At 43.4% G+C, this 20137-nt stretch overlaps 1 protein-coding gene across 8 annotated transcripts in view; it reads right to left on the reverse strand.

Annotated features, from left to right (window-relative positions):
* LOC109410067 (growth hormone secretagogue receptor type 1) overlaps positions 1 to 20137 on the reverse strand; it is a 484121-nt gene that overhangs the window by 358181 nt on the left and 105803 nt on the right. For 3 of the 8 annotated variants that reach the window (XM_062846362.1, XM_062846363.1, XM_062846361.1), the window contains 2 exons: positions 13002 to 13725; positions 444 to 606 (listed from right to left, as the gene is read on the reverse strand). In XM_062846362.1, the coding sequence (XP_062702346.1) occupies positions 444 to 606; positions 13002 to 13088 (250 nt within the window). In that variant the 5' untranslated portion in view covers positions 13089 to 13725. Of the gene's footprint in view, positions 1 to 443; positions 607 to 13001; positions 13726 to 14070; positions 14415 to 20137 lie in introns of all 8 variants that reach the window. The other 5 variants (XM_029856842.2, XM_029856844.2, XM_029856843.2 and 2 more) reach the window with 4 other exon arrangements.

The following is a 20137-nucleotide window of genomic DNA, read 5'->3' on the forward strand; positions in this document are numbered from 1 at the left end:
TCATGCTCCCGCTAACATTCCGAGTTTGAGCTTCCGTCGCGCGAGGCGAGGGAGGAAAGGTAGCGCAATAAAAATATCAAAGATGTAGGTATGCTTGGTATACATTGCTGGGAAAACACACTGGATATTTTCATCCAGGTTACTCTTTGTTTGGAAATGGCTTAGGAAGTTCATTCCTAAAATAGATTTCGTTGCATGGTAGTCGTGAAAAAGAGCAAGACTGATTTTGTTTTCATTTGGGTACGTTTCTTTGTGCTCTGGCAATGGGTTATCTTGATTGAATGAGAATCAGTCGAACGGGGAGGTTGATTGGAATTCAATCCATTTAAATGATTTGAAATTCTTTTGTTTGAACAATTCATCATAAACACGGTTGACATATTGTAACCAGTAATTAATACCTTCCGAACCACTATAAAGTCTTAGGAAGCAAGGGTACTTACACATTTCCTCTCCAAGTACCCACACCTCTGGCGGGGAATTCACTTCGACCAGAACGGTGGGCGTACAGACGAGCAGCACCAGGAGATCGGCGATGCTTAGGTTGGTTAGGAAGATGTTGGTCGAGTTGCGCATATCCTTCGTCTTGAGGATGACGATCGGCACCTGGAGGGACGGTATCAGGATATTAGTTGCAATTAGGGAAAATAACAACAAATAAAAGCAATTCGGGCTTAGAAACAAAAGGCCTTGGATTGTGCTTAAGCTTATTTGACCGCCCGTAGTTACTATAGCAGTACCGCCAGACAAGACGATAGAAGATTGGGACCTAGGACATTGAAACACAGGCATTTTCTGTGTTATGTAGGGGAGAATGGCTTCTGCTACGTCAGGTTACAGGTCAGTGTGGGGAAGGGAAAGATAATGATGACTGCAATCGCGATACGTAAGAGAAGGGGGATTCGCTACTACTGTGCAGTTGTGACTCTGGATGTAAGTTACTTCCAGAATCGAGTATTAGTTAGTTTACGACACAGAGATGGGTCGGAAGTACTTTCACATAATCTTAGAAGTCTCGCATGGTTCCATCCTGGGTCCGGTGTAATGGAATGTCATGTACAACGAGGTGTTGAGGTTAAGGTTCCAGGTGGGAGAGGCAATCGTCGGCTTCGATGACGACGTTACGCTGTAGGTCTACGCTTAACTGATCGATGAAGTGGAATTGACTGCTGCCCACTCGATCGCGGTTGTGCAAAATCGGATGAGATCCAGGAAACTGGAATTGGCTCACCCGCTGGCACTGAGAGGGTGGCTATGAACAACCCAAATTCGGAGCAGCAAGCGGTGACCTCTGCAAGGACGGGAACACTCACTTGCAAAGAGTTACACTCACTTACTGTTTTCTCGGCTCAGAAGCGTGCTTTCAAAAAACGGTGTTTGAACGACTTCCTTGTGATTTAGTCTAAAAGTTTGCCGAAAAGTGTGCGGTAAACTATAAGGGCAGATTTGTTAGAATCCCAAAATGGCCGCCACAATGGCCGACTTTGGCACCTACTCACGATTTCGAGAGCACAAAACAAAACGTAAACAAAACCAGCGCATCTGATCTTCTTATTTTAAGCTAATTACAAGTGAGCAAGAACAGAATAATAAAATGCACTGTTGTTTGAAGCTTGCTTCTTGAGATTTGTGCGTCTGAAGTTCTGATGCACTGTTGAAGCGGGATTTCAAGACGTTTGTCCTTAAGACAAACTAACACGATAAATTTCGCGATTCATCAAGCTGAGGAAATAGCAAGCGAATGTAACTCTTTGCAAGTGAGTGTTCCCGTCTCTAGTGACCAGTGTAGCCCAAGTAACATTTAGATATCCAATTGGTCTAGTAGCGGCTTTGAGAACCGTCACAAAACTTTTCATTTCATTTTTTATTTATTTAGTTAACATCAAATTCATGATAATACTGAATCAACAATTTGCCGCCATAATACTCGATTTGCAGCTGCGGCTCTCCAACGTCGGTCACGCCCAACACTCGCCAGATCACGCTCCACCTGGTCCGCCCATCGTGCTCTCTGCGCTCCACGCCTTCTTGTACCAACCGGATGGTTAGCAAACACCAGCTTTGCAGGGTTGTTGTCCGGCATTCTTGCAACATGCCCTGGCCATCGTATTCTTCCGGCTTTGGCCACTTTCTGGATGCTGGGTTCGCCGTAAAGTGCAGCGAGCTCGTGGTTCATCCTTCTTCGCCACACACCGTTCTCCTGTACGCCGCCGAAGATCGTCCTAAGCACCCGTCGCTCGAAAACTCCGAGTGCTTGCAGGTCCTCCTCGAGCATCGTCCATGTCTCGTGTCCGTAGAGAACCACCGGTCTTATTAACGTCTTGTACATGGTACATTTGGTGCGGGGGTGCATCTTTTTTGACCGCAGTTTCTTCTGGAGCCCATAGTAGGCACGACTTCCACTGATGATGCGCCTTCGTATTTCACGGCTCACGTTATTGTCAGCCGTTAGCAAGGAACCGTGGTAGACGAATTCTTCTACCACCTCGAAAGTATCCCCATCTATCGTAACATTGCTGCCAAGGCTTGTCCTGTCTCGCTCAGTCCCATCTACCAGCATGTACTTTGTCTTAGCCGCATTCACCACCAGTCCGACCTTTGCTGCTTCGCGTTTCAGGCGGGTGTACAGTTCTGCCATCGTTCCAAATGTTCTAGCAATAATATCCCTGTCATCCGCAAAACAGACAAATTGGCCGGATTTCGTGAAGATCGTACCCCGGCTGTTGAGCCCGGCTCGTCGCATAACACTTTCCAGGGCGATGTTGAATAGTAGGCAGGAAAGTCCATCACCTTGTCTCAATCCCCGTCGAGATTCGAATAAACTGGATAGTTCACCGAAATCCTTACGCTGTTCTGCACACCGTCCATCGTTGCTCTTATCAGTCTGGTAAGCTTCCCGGGAAAGCTGTTCATGATTTCAAAGCTCGTTCATGATTTTCCATAGCTCTGTGCGGTCGATACTGTCGTATGCCGCTTTGAAGTCGATGAACAGGTGGTGCGTTGGGACCTGATATTCACGGCATTTCTGGAGGATTTGCCGTACGGTGAAGATCTGGTCCGTTGTGGACCGGCCGTAGATGAAACCGGCTTGATAACTTCCCACGAACTCATTTACTTTAGGTGAAAGACGACGGTAGATGATCTGGGATAGCACTTTGTAGGCGGCGTTCAAAGTGGTGATCGCTCGAAAGTTCTCACACATTAACTTGTCGCCTTTCTTGTGGATGGGACAGATTATCCCTTCCTTCCACTCCTCCGGTAGCTGTTCGGTTTCTCAGATCTTGACTACTAACTGGTGCACACAGGTGGCCAACTTTTCAGGGCCCATCTTGATGAGTTCTGCTGCGATACCATCCTTACCAGCCGCTTTGTTGTTTTTGAGCTGGTGGATGGCATCCTTAACTTCCCTCAGCGTGGGAGTTGGTTCGTTCCCGTCCTCTGCTGTACCAATATAGTCATTTCTTCCGCTACCTTGGTCATCCGTGCCTACATTCTCTTCGCCATTCAGGTGCACGTCGAAGTGCTGCTTCCACCTTTCGATCACCTCATGTTTGTCCGTCAGGAGGCTCCCGTCCTTATCCCTGCAGATTTCGGCTTGCGGCACGTAGCCTTTGCGGGATGCGTTGAGCTTCTGGTAGAACTTACGTGCTTCTTCCAGGCGGCGCTTTTTCTCCCGGAAGAGACGGGTCTGCTGCTTCCGCTTCTGTCTGTATCGCTCCGCATTCTGTCGGGTTCCATGCTGCAGCATTACCGCCCGCGTTGCATCCTTCTCCTCCAGAACCACTCTGCACTCCTCGTCAAACCAATCGTTTCGTCGACTCCGTTCTACGTACCTGATAGTGCTCTCGGCTGCTTTGTTAATGGCTGCTTTGACTGTACTCCAGCAGTCCTCTAGAGGGGCCACATCGAGCACACCCTCGTCCGGCAACGCTGCCTCGAGATTCTGCGCGTATGCGGTGGCAACATCCGGTTGGTTCAGTAGCTCTAGATCGTACCGGGGCGGCCGCCGGTACTGTACATTGTTAATAACGGAGAGTTTTGGGCGCTGTTTAACCATCACCAGGAAGTGATCAGAGTCGATATTAGCGCCACGATAGGTCCTGACGTCGATAATGTCGGAGAAGTGCCGTCCATCAATCAGAACGTGGTTGATTTGCAATTCCGTTTGTTGTGGTGATCTCCAGGTGTAACGATACGGGAGGCTGTGCTGGAAGAAGGTGCTACGAATGGCCATGTTCTTGGAGGCGGCGAAATCGATGAGGTGTAGGCCATTTTCGTTCGTCAGCTGGTGGGCGTTGAACTTTCCAATCGTCGGTCTGAATTCCTCCTGTGCACGTTTATTATGCTAATGTTGAAGAATCGGCCCTTGATCCTCAATCTGCACATTCTTTCGTCGATCGGCCACCAACCGATCACGCACCTCTGCATGGCGCCCATCACTATAAAAGCTGTTCCCAGCTTGCGTGTGTTGCTGCAGCTATGGTAGATGGTATGATTACCTCTAAACGTTCGCACCATAGATCCTGTCCAACACACCTCCTGCAGTGCCACGATTCCGAACCCGCGTTCCTTCAGTATATCAGCGAGTATGCGGGTGCTCCCGATGAAGTTGAGAGATCTGCAGTTCCACGTACCGAGCTTCCTATCGCAAGTCCCTTTTCGTCGCTGTGGTTGTCGCTATTGGTATCGGTTCGCATTCTTCTCTTGTTGATTTTTCGGTGCTAGTCTTTTTTACGGCTGGCTCGCAGGGCCTGACACCAACCCACTAACCCAGGGAGCTGGGCTTACCTTCCCGGAAGCTACGGGTTCTGCATTGGCATTTCCTCCAACTACAGTGCTAAATAGCTAGGCTCGAGCGCCAGTCTTCGCCGGGGATGGTGTTTTTAATGGGCGCCTAGGAGATAATATTTAACCTGAGCTTCCACCCCCCGTCACAAAACTTTATACCTTTTATTTTGGTTTTATGATGGTTCTAATAACCTTTTCTTGTCTAATTGACAAAAAATGTTATTTGAGTAGGCGATTGCACTATTCGCTCTTTCAAACACTTGGAGGAGATGACCGACGTTAAGCTTTTGCTAATGTTACCTCGTCCTTCAAGGGTATGGCCGTCCGACTTGGGGCACGGCACTAAGTACGAAAAGCTACCGTGGTAAGCTGGAAAGCACATATGGGCCTGAGGGTTACGGACGCATACCGTAGCGTGTCACACGATGCACTCTGCCTCATCACTGGTATGGTGCCTATCGGTATCCTTATCGGGGAGGATATAGAGTGCTTCGAAATGCGAGCCAAAGGAAGCATGCGCAGGACTGCCACATTGACCTCCATGGTCAAATGGTAGGATGCGTTGGATCGTTCCACCAAAGGAAGATGGACATACTCGTTGATCCCGACGCTAGATAGTTGGATTAACAGGTGCCATGGGGAAGTAACATTCCACCTGACCCAGGTTCTTTCAGGCCATAGTTGCTTCCGACAGTATCTACACTGCGGTGCATAACTGATCGGACAAACGCCGATTTTCATACAAAATGGCCAATATTGAGATGCTGTAACTATGGTTTGCTTCGATGGATTGGGCTCAAATTTTGACACGGAACTACTGATATGCTGAATTTTACGTGTACGAAATTTACAATATTTTCGTTCACAGGCCTGGGCGTGACAAGGCGTTGAAAAATGTGCAAATGTGTTCGGACAGCGACAGGCGTGTAAATCAAAGGGGTACCGCTGTCCGATCACTTGTAGTATATGTATATGTAGACCACAACTTTTTATAGGTCAGATCAAATTGAATAAAATTACCTCATCATGTTTCTATGTACATACTTTTTCTACAGAAAAAAAAATCGTCGAAAGCGGTTTGGTGTTTCTGGCTTTAGAGCTAGAAAAGTAAAAAAGGAATTATTTTTTAATCTTCGTTTGAATAAGATTCTTAAAATCTCATTCGCTTGCGTCTTAGATATCTTTGCCAATACTTTACCAATTTTATGAAATTTTATGACATCATCTACACATGCTATACAGTATTTGTTTAAAAAATCAGCTGTTTGGATGCGTTCAATCAAAAGTTAAACACTATTTTCTGTGGAGCATTTTTTTCGAGTACAGGCCTTACTACAACTTCACCGTTGCACAGGTTAAATTAGTTTCTTTCAAAAACTCCAAACTAGACTTTTAATGATGTGTTATCAACTTATCCAACCTTTCGAAAAAATTCATAAACTCAGAATCTCGAGGTAGCGTTGCCGGAAAAGGGGGTGCTCGATGTGGTCCCCATGGAGAACTGCTGGGGTAGACAATCAAAGCAGCCGTAAACAACGCAACTGAGAGCACTATCGAGTACGTAGAACCTGGTATGACGAGGAGTGCAGAGCAGCGCGGGCGGTAATGCTTCAGCATGGAACCCGGCAGAATGTGGAGCGATACAGACAGAAGCGGAAGCAGCTGGCCCGCCTCTTCCGGGAGAAAAACCGCCGCCTGGAACAAGCGGAGTGCGAGGAAATGGAACTGCTGTGCTGTACACAAGAAACACGAAAGTTCTACAAGAAGCCGAACGTATCCCGCAAGGGCTTCATGCCGCAAACCGAAATTTGCAGGTACAGTAATGTTCCAGTTTTATCACGCCCTCCGCGTATCATTCCTTCATTTTTCATTAATTTACTGTAACATTTGAGAGCAAGTGTTTTCCCTCTTCTTGAAGATGAATGTTGTAGGCACGTTTTGCGACGTTAAAAATATAGAAAATGCGTATATATTTTGTAGAATAGGGGAAATTACCTATTCTCGGCCGTTTTGTTCTCTTCGTCTTAGGGGGTTTATTGAAACCTATTCAACTCAGAGTTGGTCTCAAATCCTTCCCAACTTAGCTGAATTATATGGCCAAGTTTCGGGCAATTTGGCTGACAAAAACCCCCCATGACGAAGAGAACAAACCTGCCGACAATACCCATTGTCACCCTATTTGAAAGTAGTTTTGAAAAGGGGCGTGATAAAATCGGAACAATACTGTATAAGCACGGGAGCCTCCTGATGGACAATAGTATGGGACAAACATCAAATTCTCGCTCCAGTCGACTTTTTTGATTCCATTTAGGTCTCATATGAACTGTGCAAAATTTCAGCGCAATCGGTGAAACTATAATTTAGCGCAAGCGGTTTAAAGTTTTCATAGGATTTTCTATGAGAAAAGTTACACTTTCAGATAAAAACTCCCAGAGGTCGCCCCTTGTCTCCTTAATTCAAATCGATCAATGCTTTTTGTAGCAAAATCATTTATGAAACTTTCCTTCGAAGACCGCAAAACGATTGGGTGCTTGTGGAAAAAGTTATTGATTTACTACCGATTAGTGATCCAACGAACGGCTTTTTGTTTTGTTTTATTAGCAGCACTGTAGCTGCTGCCTTGGCTGCTGTTGTTCCTGGGGGTGGTGATGCCTCCCGTCACCCCATGCAACAACGGCAGCAGCAGTGCTGCTGGTAAAACAAAACAAAAAGCCGTTCGTTGGATCACTAATTGGTAATAAATCAATAACTTTTTCCACAAGCATCCAAACGTTTTGCGATGTTCGAAGGAAAGTTTCATAAATGATTTTTCTACAAGAAACGTTGATTGATTTGAAAAAAGGAGACAAAGGGCGACCTCTGGGATTTTTTTTTTTGAAAGTGTAACTTTTCCCATAGTAAATCCTATGCAATTTTGAGCCGCTTGCGCTAAATTATAGTTTCACCGATTGCGCTGAAATTTTGTACAGTTCATATGGGACCTAAATGGGATCTTAAAAGTCGACTGGAGCGAGGATTAATTTTATTTTCATACAAGCGTGTCCCATACAAATGGGCAAACGTGAGGTGATCAAAAGGTGGAAGCAACACTTCGACAAGCACCTGAATGACGGAAAGAATGTAGGCATGTGGGATCAAGGCAGCGGTGGAAATGACTATGTTGGTGCAGCAGAGGACGGGAACGAACCAACTCCTGCGCTGAGTGAAGTTAAGGATGCCATCCACCAGCACGAAATAACAAAAAGGCTGGTAAGGACGGTATCGTAGCAGAACTCATCAAGATGGGCCCGGAAAAGTTGGCTACCTGTCTGCAGCGGTTAGTAGTTAAGATCTGGGAAACCAAACAGCTATCGGAGGAGTGGAAGGAAGGGATAATCTGTGCAATTCTTAACCGTTATGTGTCCGACAAACTTTTTGCTTTTTTCAACACCGTGTATTTTCAATGGGTGCTGGGTACCCGGGTACCATGTCGGCCACATAAGGGTTAAGAAAGGCGTCATGTTAATGAGTGAGAACTTTCGATCGATCACCATTTTAATGCTGCCTACAGAGCGCTATCCCAAATCATGTTCCGTCGTCTTTCACCTAAAGTAAATGAGTTCGTGGGAAGTTACCAAGCCGGTTTCATCGACGGCCGGTCGACACCGTACGGCAAATCCTCCAGAAATGCCGTGAATAGCAGGTCCCAACGCACCACCTGTTCATCGACTTCAAAGCAGCATACGACAGTATTGACCGCACAGAGCTATGGAAAATCATGGACGAGAACAACTTTCCCGGGTAGCTTACCAGACTGATAATAGCAACGATAGACGATGTGCAGAACAGCGTAAGGATTTCGGGTGAACTATCCAGTTCATTCGAATCTCGACGGGGACTGCGACAAGGTGATGGACTTTCCTGCCTACTAATCAACATCGCCCTGGAAGGTGTTATGTGACGAGCCGGGCCCAAAAGCCGCGGTACGATCTTCACGAAAACCGGCCAATTTGTCTGTTTTGCGGATGATATGGATATTATTGCTGTAACATTTGTAACGGTGGCAGAACTGTACACCCGCCTGGAACGTGAAGCAACAAAGGTCGGACTGGTGGTGAATGCGGCTAAGACAAAGTACATGCTGGTAGGTGGGACTGAGCGGGACAGAACAAGCCTTGGCAGCGATGTTACGATAAACGGGGATACTTTCGAGGTGGTAGAAGAATCCGTCTACCTCGGCTCCTTGCTAACGACTGACAATAACGTGAGCCGTGAAATACGAAGGCGCATCATCAGTGGAAGTCGTGCCTACTATGGGCTCCAGAAGAAACTGCGGTCAAAAAAGATGCACCCCCGCACCAAATGTACCATGTACAAGACGCTAATAAGACCGGTGGTTCTCTACGGACACGAGACATGGGCGATGCTTGAGGAGGACCTGCAAGCACTCGGAATTTTCTAGCGACGCGTGCTAAGGAAGATCTTCGGCGGCATGCAGGAGAACGGTGTATGGCGCCGAAGGATGAACCATGAGCTCGCTGCACTACGGTGAACCCAACATCCTGAAAGTGGCTACACTGAAAATAAATTTTGTTTCATTGTACGTAATCGGTCGTCATGTTTACAAATGCGATTCGTTGTTTTCTGCAACGAGAAGCTTCGTAATATGCATGAGTCGCTCCGACAAGTTTTTCTGTCTCTTTTTTTGTCGGAATAACATAAAACATGCTTTAAAAAAATACCACACGTTCATCCACTTAGATATCACAGGCTTCGAATCACGTATCTTCTGATTTATACCTACCAGTGCTAGCCACCCATCTGTGGACGCTTGTTGAAGCCGTCCAAAAACAACCAGAACGCTTTCCACTTTGGTTCTGTTTATAAATAACTTTTACTTTTCAACCGAGAGCATGTTTCCTTTCCTCTTCTCGCACACGCACCGTCATATGCTCATTAAAACATGTTGCTTTGTTTTCTCAGCGATCCAATCAATCGTCAGTGATGACTGCAAAGCTTTGTTGAATTCTACGAAGCGAAATTTTCTTTTTACGCATGGTTAGTAAAAAATGTTTGACATTTGTTTATTTTGTTTCATTCTACAAAGCGGGAGCTAAAATCTACGAATGAGCAAGTTTAGCGTCTGTCGGATTCGTGATTTCGTACATGATACAACTCCATTTGTACTGTTTCAGCATGGTGGCACGAATGGACCGTACATTTTACGCAAATTGCTTCCAATTTACGAAAACTGGTTTTACGAAGCATATTCGTTGAGGTTTAACGAAAGAATATTCTGAGTGTAAAGCTGGTCGAATACGGTGGGCAGGGCATGTTGCAAGAATGCCGGACAACAACCCAGCAACGTTGGTGTTTGCTAACAATCCGGTTGGTACAAGAAGGCGCGAAGCGCAGAGAGCACGATGGCCGGATTAGGTGGAGCGTGATGTGGCGAGCGTTGAGCGTGACCGACGTTGGAGAGCTGCAGCTGCAAATCGAGTATTATGGCGGCAAATGGTTGAATCAGTGTTATCATGAATTTGATGTTGAACAAATAAATGAATGAAAGAACACAAGACTATCACGCCGACGAACTGGGATCGAATCCCACTCCCGACATACTCACAAAATGTGGATTCTTCCTTCGGAAGGGAAGTAAAGCATGGGTCCCGAGATGAACTAGCCTAGGGTTTAACATCTTGTTAATACAGACAAAAAAATGGTTTCTTTTGGTACATCGAGGTCTTGAAATTAGTCTGTGGTGATCGTGATATTGCCGCCACATTGCACAATGGATCCAGAGCCGTATTTACGTAGACAAAACTGTTTAAGCTTAAACTTTAAGTTTTTAGACACATTTTATTTTAGAAAGTTTCATTTGAATTTTTGGCCCTATTCCCCATCATTGTTATGTTAGAATGGTTCATCTGGTACAACTGATTTCAACATCTACTTTCTAATAATTTTATTAACGATTTCATGATGGATGTTGTCGGTTGTGATTTTCTCACTCACTGCGCACAATGCGCAGTTTCTAAACGCAAATCGCAAAGAACAAGAGGCTACGCAATGAGAAATAAAAAGAACACAGTGACACGCAAAGAGCAGAAAGAATCACGAAAAACTAAAACTACCTATTTTTTGGGTTTATTTTACCCAAAAGTAAGTATATCGGTTAAACTTTCTACTCAAAATTTGGTTGTTTACCCTTTCTCTCCCACTGATGCTGCATCGACCCACCCCAAAGTAGTTTGGCCCCATAAGCCAATTTTGGGTAAATGCCGTTTTTGTAAAATTTAGGTTGAAAAAATTCACAATTAGGTTGAGTTTACATTCTCTTGAGTATTTTTTTTTTTGCTGGGGTTGAAGGCAAACTACCTAGTGTGAGTTTAATCGATATACTCAAATTTGAGTTATTGGCCGATTTGAGTTATTGGGGTTGCGTCAAAACAACTCAAATTTGGGTAGTTTGGCGGCTCCGTGTACAAAGTACAACCACATGTCCGACGCGGCCATACAACTGTGATTTGACGCTTAAAACAATGCCGTGTGTATTGGTATTTCCGGCATGGGGAAAAATGTGAACTCTCCAAGTAGTTGGGATCTTAGGATATAGTCATAGAAATTACGTCACTCTAACGTCTGTTTGTCTGGAATTTCTACGATATCAGAAACAACAGGCGTAACACTCTCGAAATTTGCTTCCTATAGATCATAGCTTCCCAACCTTCGTTTCGCGACCCCCCAACCGCTTGCAGACACGCTTCGTTTGTTTTACGAAAAGCGCAGTGACGACAGACTGGAGGGTTGCGAGCAGTGCTGAAAATTTAATTTCGTCATACCTAAATTCAACCAACTACAGCTCTTTTTAGAAGCTGAATCTGAGAGTATGATTTATGAAAAACTTGTGCAGTTAGACCAGTTCTGCATGAAAGTCACGGAAAAACCGCTGTTTTTCGAAAATTTAATATAAATGTCACGGATTACCTTCGAAAAATGCCAATGATATTCACGGTGAATATCATTTGGCATTTTTTCAAAGGTAGTCAGTGACATTTATATTAAATTTTCGAAAAACAGCAGTTTTTCCGTGACTTTCTTGCAGAACTGGTGGTCTAACTGCACAAGTTTTTCATATATCATACTCTCAGGTTCAGCTTCCAAAAAGAGCTGTAGTTGGTTGAATTTAGGTATGACGAAATGAAATTTTCAGCACTGGTTGCGAGAGCCAAGGTTGTGAACCAAATTATTGAGGAGATTTTTCATAAAGTACTCACTCTAGCGCCGCCAAGTGGTGAAATTTTGAATCAAACCACCCATCATTTGTAAGTTCTTGATCAGTCAAATTATATTGCCGAAGACACCCACTCCCTAACTAATTAGGATCATGAGATATTTAGTATAAACATTTCATCAGTGTTACGTCTGTTTGTCTCTGCCATGTCTGTGATATCTAGACAGGACTAGCACTTTCCATACCGTATATCTTAGCACCATGATTACTTAGACAGTTGGTGTGTTTGGTAAAGTTGTTAGGCTAGCCAAGGTCTTATTGGTGATGGGCCGTTTGAATCAAAATTCCACCACTAGGTGGCGCTGAGGATAAAAAAAATATATTTTATGTATCTCAGGAAAAAATTAAAAAATCAATGACGTTTGCAAATGTGTAACTAGCACCGCCTAGTGGCGAAATTTCGAAACAAATTGTCCATTAGCTGTAAGCACGTGACGTACCAACCAACATTGCCGAAAACATCAACTCTCTAAGTGACCAGAGTTCCGAGATATATGAAATTTTAAACATGCTTGACCTTTAGCGCCGCCTACTGGTGGAATTTAGAATTAAACAACTCATCACATGTAGGTTATTGACCAGCTCAACCAGTGTGCTTCCATTGTACATCATTGTTGAGATTATGGAAAATATTATAAATTATGATTTTAGTTTTAAGTACCTGAAAAAATAGAAAGTAGAAAGTTTGGCAGGGACATTGGTGTTATACGATTGTATTTTGCAAATAATTTAAAATTTCTCCATGATTTCTTTAGCTTCTGTTCCCAAAGTATATAACATTTGCTATCATGTTGAAACTAGGGTTTCCACATTGAATAGTGTTTTTTTTTTGGCTGGAAAAACTGACACTTATTAGTAGTTTTGCTCAGTGCACAAAAAGAGATACCAATGTATTAACCAACACTGTACCCCTGTGTCTAAACCCATCATATCTACTCACCATGATGTTTCCGATGACTCCCAAGCACATGATGATAATGCAGAACACCATCGAGGTCGCCCGTATGTACTCCGGGATCTGCGGCATTTCGCTGTAGGACTCGTTGTAGCTACCGTTGATGATGCTGGTTCCGGCGTGGGTGCTGCCACTGCCGTTGATGAACTCATTTTCAAACACCTGACCGGTAGCATTCAGTACCAATCGACCAGCAATACCACCACCACCACCGTTATCGAACGCCGAGCTTCCGTTGTAGCCCAGTTGGTCGGCGGCGTCGGCCTCGGAGGACTCGTTGGCAGCAGCTACTGCTGCTGCGAAGAGCTTCCCTACGGTTTCGCTGAGTGCGTCTAAAAGTCCTGCGGTCGTCGTTGTTGTTGCGTTGTTCGCCAGGACACCCGGAAAAAGCACTGTGCGGTGGTGGATGGTGACAGAGGATGTGTCATCACCACCAACGACCTGAGCAATCTCGACGGCTAGTGCAACCAGGGCCAGTAGTGCCAGTTGCCCTAGCGAAACGAATGCACCCTCTAGTGTGGGGACATCGGACACGATTGGAAAATGCACGCACTGCCTCGCTTCTGAGGTGGAGGAGGGACACTGATGGAACACTTTGAGAGCACTTTGATGAATTATGATTGCCACGATCTTCTTTTGCTATTTTCCGCATGTACGCATCGCATTGCCACACACATAGAACATCACACGTGATTACTGCTCAACTGAACTGTAAAATAAGACATTCCTTGCTTTAATATAATATCACTGGCTTAGCTGGTATCAGTTAAATTATATTACATATGTAATCCTGCAAGGGTTTGAAATGTTCTTGACAGTGATTTAATTTTGAGTTTATGCTTAGTTGGTTGAAAAGCCGATACAGATTCGTGGGTTCAAATCCCACCTTTTAGTGCATTAGTGTCAGTTTTTTTTAACACAGTTCTTCATAAATTTCAGCTCGATCAACTATCGCTGTACGTTAAATAAAAAATAAATCAAGAAACTGGTAATTGTAATTCTAATACTTAAAACAATTCGTAAAAATAGTAGTAAGTAAGCAGTAAAACTCAACAGCACATTCAGTTGGCATGGTTCTTCATTGTGGCAATGAGAACTTCGAAAGGGTTACACAATTTCCATTCTTAAAACCCCGGATAATGATCCATTTTCTTCTTATTAATATGCGTCACCGCCCGGACGATTAGCACTTATTAAAACCATCGACTCCCGCCAATCACTGAACCCATCAAACTCACGAGATGACGCACATTAGAGCCGGTAGATTAAGTTACAGGCTTGTCGTTCATCCACCCGCAGCAGATGCCTCGCTTCTGCTAAATAGTCACAGCCGGTTCGTTTCGGAGCACGTCGTTAAGCACATGTTTCCCGTCGTCCCGTCGTTTGCTTTCAATTTTCCTGAAACGAGAAGAAAAGAATTCCGAATGAGTTATTTGATTACCCCGTATTACGTACGGACACCACGTCGGCTGTCCCTTGGAGATGGGTGGGGATGTGGTGTGGTGTATTGATGATACACAAGTCAAAAGAGAAAAGGAAAAGGATTTGAGCACAGAGCGGATCAACATGTGGTGCGGGAAAAGTTGAAAATCAAATAAGGACAAAAGTTTCGTTGTTGACGACGCTTATCACGCTTCTAAAGTTAGGCGAAATCTGATCGTTGATTGATTTTCTTCCGTTTGGTTATTGAATCGAGGGCAGTGGTCGCTAAGGCGAACGGTTTTGACTATTTGATAATCATGTTGTTAGTTATAAGATTTTCGTAATTTTACCAATAATCTTAACGGTTCTGAATTGTATGCAGAGGGTCTTCAATTCAAGCACTAGCCACATCTTACTTTGTGTGTTTCTATCTACTTTGTTTTTCTTTTTTTCAATATTTATATTTTTTTTAAAGTCGTGCCTAAGGGCTCTAAAAGAAACTGATCGTTCAGTAGGGTTCAACAACCCCATATATTTTTGATGTTCTGAACCTGTATAAGGTATTAAGGGCATCCGCAAACACTAGGAGTGTTGAAAACAGCGAACAATCGGGCACCGGTCCTTCAGCAGGGCAAATAAAACGCATCGCAGATTCCATTGTCACATTCTACAAAGCTATTAATTACACTAGTTTACAGCATTTTTGAACTCGGTAAGCTGATGATTATTTTTGGTGTAGAATCATGCCCTGAGTTCGAAAACGCGAAGGAAAAAAATTACAGTAGAGCGGAAATTTTTTCGACTTTCCATACAAGGATGATGATTTGAAATCGATTTTTGATGTTCCAATTCAATGTTCCGATTGAGCTGAATTTTTTACTGTAACTCGCCTACATATGATATGTCAAATCAACGTTAGAAAGAATTTTTAGAATGTTTTTTCTTATTGAAAAAAAAAATACATTTCTTCATATATTTTTGGGAATTTGGCTAAAATTTGAGGAGATCGTCCCTGAAACTCGCCAATATCTTGAAATTCATCAATCTGACGCAAAACCTGCATTCAGATGATCAAATCGTATTGTATTCAGCTTTTAATTTATGGAAAAAGATTTGAAATTGGTTGACCTAAACGCAAGATATTTGAATTTTAGTAAATTCCACATTTTTCAAAATTGTAAAACTCGATATTGAGCTAAAACTTAAAAACTGCTCTACTTAAAATTTTTTGAAGCTCGGTTTCGAAATCAGTGCTGAATTGTGCTTCAAAAATTTTGGTCGTTGACAGAAGTTCACGACTTTCGTTTTATTTTGTAAACTAGTGTTACTTTATTGATACACACATTTTAGACACTTAACATAAAAAAAAAAAACTTTTACGGTGACTTTCCACATTGGAATTAGGTGTTTCAATTCAAATGCGCCCGTTCTGTCGCTTGTTTTCACTGATACTGTTCAAGCTTAGTGACATGGTTGACAGAACGAGAAAAATGCAAATTATTACGGCATCTAGCAGGGGTGCTCAAACTATATTCTTACGTAACAAGGAATATTCGAGCAAGTTGCGCCAAGGACGAGTTTTAAAGGTGTGTATTGCGATAAAGGCTCAGCCACGCGTTCACTGTACTTTACGACCAACTCGGCATCTAGAAAACTGACAAAACTTGACGGATACGGAGGGCTGGACATGTTGTGGAAGAACGCTAGAATATCATCTTCTTAAATATTTGTTAGGGTAGCGAGCCACTTGGGCAGTGGCTGGTATTTTGGGCACTCTTTGCTATAGCTCAGTCAATTCCAAACCAATTGACTTCAACTTTTGTACACGGCTAGATAAAGCCTGTATCCGCATTAATCGGGACACAGAAATACAGCTGTAGCTCAGCAATAGAGACATTAAAATTGCTCAAATTCAGCCTAATAACATCTTAAGATGTGTGCATTTCACCTACAAAATTTCATATAAATCGGTGCAGTACTTTTTGTTGTAGCAATAAAAGAGTAGAATGTGCGCCATTGAATTTTGTACAGCCCATAGTTTTGCTTATCAGCGCTGTAACTTTTGAATTTGGCAAAGGAAATGGCTGAAATTTTGAACACAAACCTCTCAATCTACATTTGTTGCATAGGCAAAATTAAAAAAAAAAAAAAAACGATGCACTATCAACAATTTTATAGTCGAAACATGTATTGAGACTGAACGTGATTTTAGCCCCTCAGACAGCAATTAGTCAGCACCCTCTATTGTTTCGATTGTACTATTGGAAATACTAAGGTACACCGGGGCAAGTTGAAACGGGTGGGGCTAGATAAAACGCGAAGTTTTGAAATAGATTTCAATAAAATTTGGAAATTTATCCTCCGCTAAAAGATTGTTTGAATCAAAAACTATGGGTTATGACAATCAAATTGTTTATCATCAAAAGAAAACATCATGTTAACCTGCTATTTCATCTTGCCCCACCCGTTTCAACTTGCCCCGGTGCACCTTATATCAATATTCATCAAATTTTGCAGGCATAATATACACATAATCAACAAACATCTGTGAAAATTTCATGAAAATTGACAGCAGAGTGTCTGAAAGCTCATGTATACATGTATGAGATAGTGTGCCATGCGCTAGTTTGAAATGCGTTTCAGGAAAATTTTTGAGATTTGAGATCATAGCATGCTCATGAACAATCAAGTGTACGTACCTCAATGAGACATCTCGTGAGACTCGTCTCATTGAGATGTTCGCCAGTGAAAAAAAATTGCAACGACGTTATTTTAGACGCCTGATCCCACCTCAGAATGCCACCTGCACAAATGCCGAGATCGATACTTATCTGGGGATTGAATCAGTTTATCCGCGAGTAGTAATGGCAGCGATGGGTACTAGCGATTCGGATTTGATGTTTCTTAACGGGAAATCCGGGAAATCGAAGCGATTCGGTTCCCCTCATCACCCCTTCGTCAAATTTTGAGTGAAGTCAACCAGTTGCTATCCGCACGAAACGTCAAAATCGTAACCACTCGCTTGTACCCAGCGCGGCCATTACGGCTCGCGGATAAGTTTATAGAATGGGTTAATTGGACATCAAATAAATATTGGATATCGATTGAGCTTGCAATATCCCTAACCAAAGATGTTGTCCACATCATATCTCTCCTTCTTCACGCTACATGTTTACCGTGTCTATGTGGGTCATATTGACCCCAACATGTATTTACAATTTACAACTATGATAGTATTTGTAAGGCGAAAAATAGCCTTTGTTGAATCCTTCGGAAGATTAACGTTGGTGTCATTTTTCTTCATCTCAAACGAACCTGTTTCCTTCTCTGTTGGTCAAACAGAGTCCCCAATAAATTGTGGACCTTCTCACGTCACTTTGGAAGAAGCCTTTGTCAGTTTTGTTCCTCGTACCACCTATCCCGTCATAAAACAATCTCCTGCTGTATTCTATCTGCCCTAGCACCATCACGATCCGAACCTCTTCCGCCTTCAGGAAACGCCAACCCATCCCCAGTTGAACACCAGAAATGTCACCCTAATGAAGGATTCAAGAGTGAATCAAACCAGTGCGGTGTTGTACTTGGAGCTTGTCTAATTGAGAATTGAGATGTCTCATTGAGACTCGCAATGCTAATGTGATGTGCACCAACATCGCGAGTCTCAAGCTCAGGGAATTTTCATGTGCTCACAGCCAACTTTTCTCGAGCTCGTATTGAGATTTGTGCGTACAGATACTCTGATTGACAGAGAAATTCAAAAGTTATGAATAGGCAAACATCGCACATGAAAACCACGAACAATTTCCACCAACACTCACCCCTATCAACACCAGTAGCTTTCAAACCAATTGATCAGAGTTGATGAAATTTTGCTAGAAAGTGTCTCTATAAGTATCATAACTCAGTTTCGCTTCTGCTTTCGTCGCATTCAGACGGTGGCAAATGTGCTCTTGACTAGTTTGCTACCATCAGCGTGTGCTGTTTAGGTAACGGTATACCGGCATCAGTTGCATTGTTCTTCGTTCGCTTACACATTTGTCGTACGCCGCCGGCGGCGGAGATAATTGTGATATTCGCAATGCAATCCAACTGCGGAATGGATGAAATTATCGAGAACACAGTTCAGTTTCGATTCCCATTGGGCAGTCCACGTCCCACATGGTCGGAGATCGCGGATTTTCTTAAGACATTGGACACAGATCTTCTGTCAATGGAAACGGCATATCGAACATCACGTGATCGTTCTATTAGCGTAAAATTCATCTCTCTGGAGGCTATGACGGAGGCGCTGAAGAAAAACACGGAGGCAAAGAAGTTTCACTACACTAGCGGGAGAACTGTGGAGGTGCGGATGACAGTGGCGGGCAGCAATATACGATACATTCGTTTGTTTGATCTGCCACCGGAGCTGAAAGATGAAACTATATCGCTAGCGCTCGGAGAATATGGACGGGTGGAACAAATTATACGTGAAAAATTTCCTGCGGAGCTTGGCCTGCCCCATTTGTGTACTGGGGTGCGGGGTATTTATATGACCGTTGAGAAGGACATCCCTCCGATGATCAATTTCGGTGGTCGTGAAGGACGGCTTTATTACGACGGATTACAGGACACGTGTTTTTCGTGCAGAGAGGTTGGACATCGAAGGGACTCCTGTCCCCACCGTCGAACCAATCCCTACGCGGAGAAGAAAAAAAAGGAGAAGAAGAAGCAACGGATCTCACAACCCACTACATACGCTGCGGTGGTCTCTGGACAAGAGCTTTTGCCGACGGAACAAGAGGAGGAATTGCCGGTGGAAATTATCGAAGTGCTGGAGGATGACATCATCGAGCAAACAACGGAAATGTGTGATGCGGAAGAGTCGAGCGAAGACAGAAATGAGATGAATCGGAAAGGAGACGAAAACACATCGAAAGACGAGGTCAACGAAAGCCAGGAAACATCGGCAAACGCTAGGGTGGCACAGCGACGGGCACAATTCGCAGCTTCTGGTGGTGGTTCAAGCTCCGGTTCCGTTCCGCGACCAAGGAAGAAGTGTGCCCGAATGCAATTTTATTGATATGTACTCTTTTGAATATTTTTTGTAATTATTCGACAAGATGTCGGCTCTGTAAAGTTTTTAGTTAAACGATCGAGCCAATAAATAAACTATTTGGTTAAAAAAAAAAAAAAAAAGTATCATAACTGCCAACGAAATTTCATAATTATCATAACAGAACTTTGAACTGTAGCGTAGAAGTACCATCTATTATGCGAATGAAAATTGGTCATGATCAGTGAAGAGAATTAAAAAGTAGCACAAAATAAGCTACAAAGAAGGAGCAACGATTACTCTTTATCCCTATACTGGTAACAGATAATGACATGATCTCGAATTTTTTTGTTGCAGACAAAACTGAAGCTGAATTCATTGCGTACTTTTCAACTCGTGAATAATCATTTATTACAAACCCAAAGTCAGAACTGTTTGATGATAGATCTTCGGCAGAGTTGTAGTGTTTACCAACTCCAAGCTACCGATTGGAAATCGCTATGCAAGGCTGAAAAATCTCTAAACTCGTGGTGTACGATGTTTATCCAATTATATTCAGGTTAGGACTAACTTATGTCGCATTGGGTGGATTGTTGCAACAAATACAAGTTGCGACATTGTCATTATTGTTGCGCGATGGTTGAATTTTGATTCACTGGTCATG

This window comes from Aedes albopictus, chromosome 1, assembly GCF_035046485.1.
Source record: "Aedes albopictus strain Foshan chromosome 1, AalbF5, whole genome shotgun sequence".
Lineage (NCBI taxonomy): Eukaryota > Metazoa > Arthropoda > Insecta > Diptera > Culicidae > Aedes > Aedes albopictus.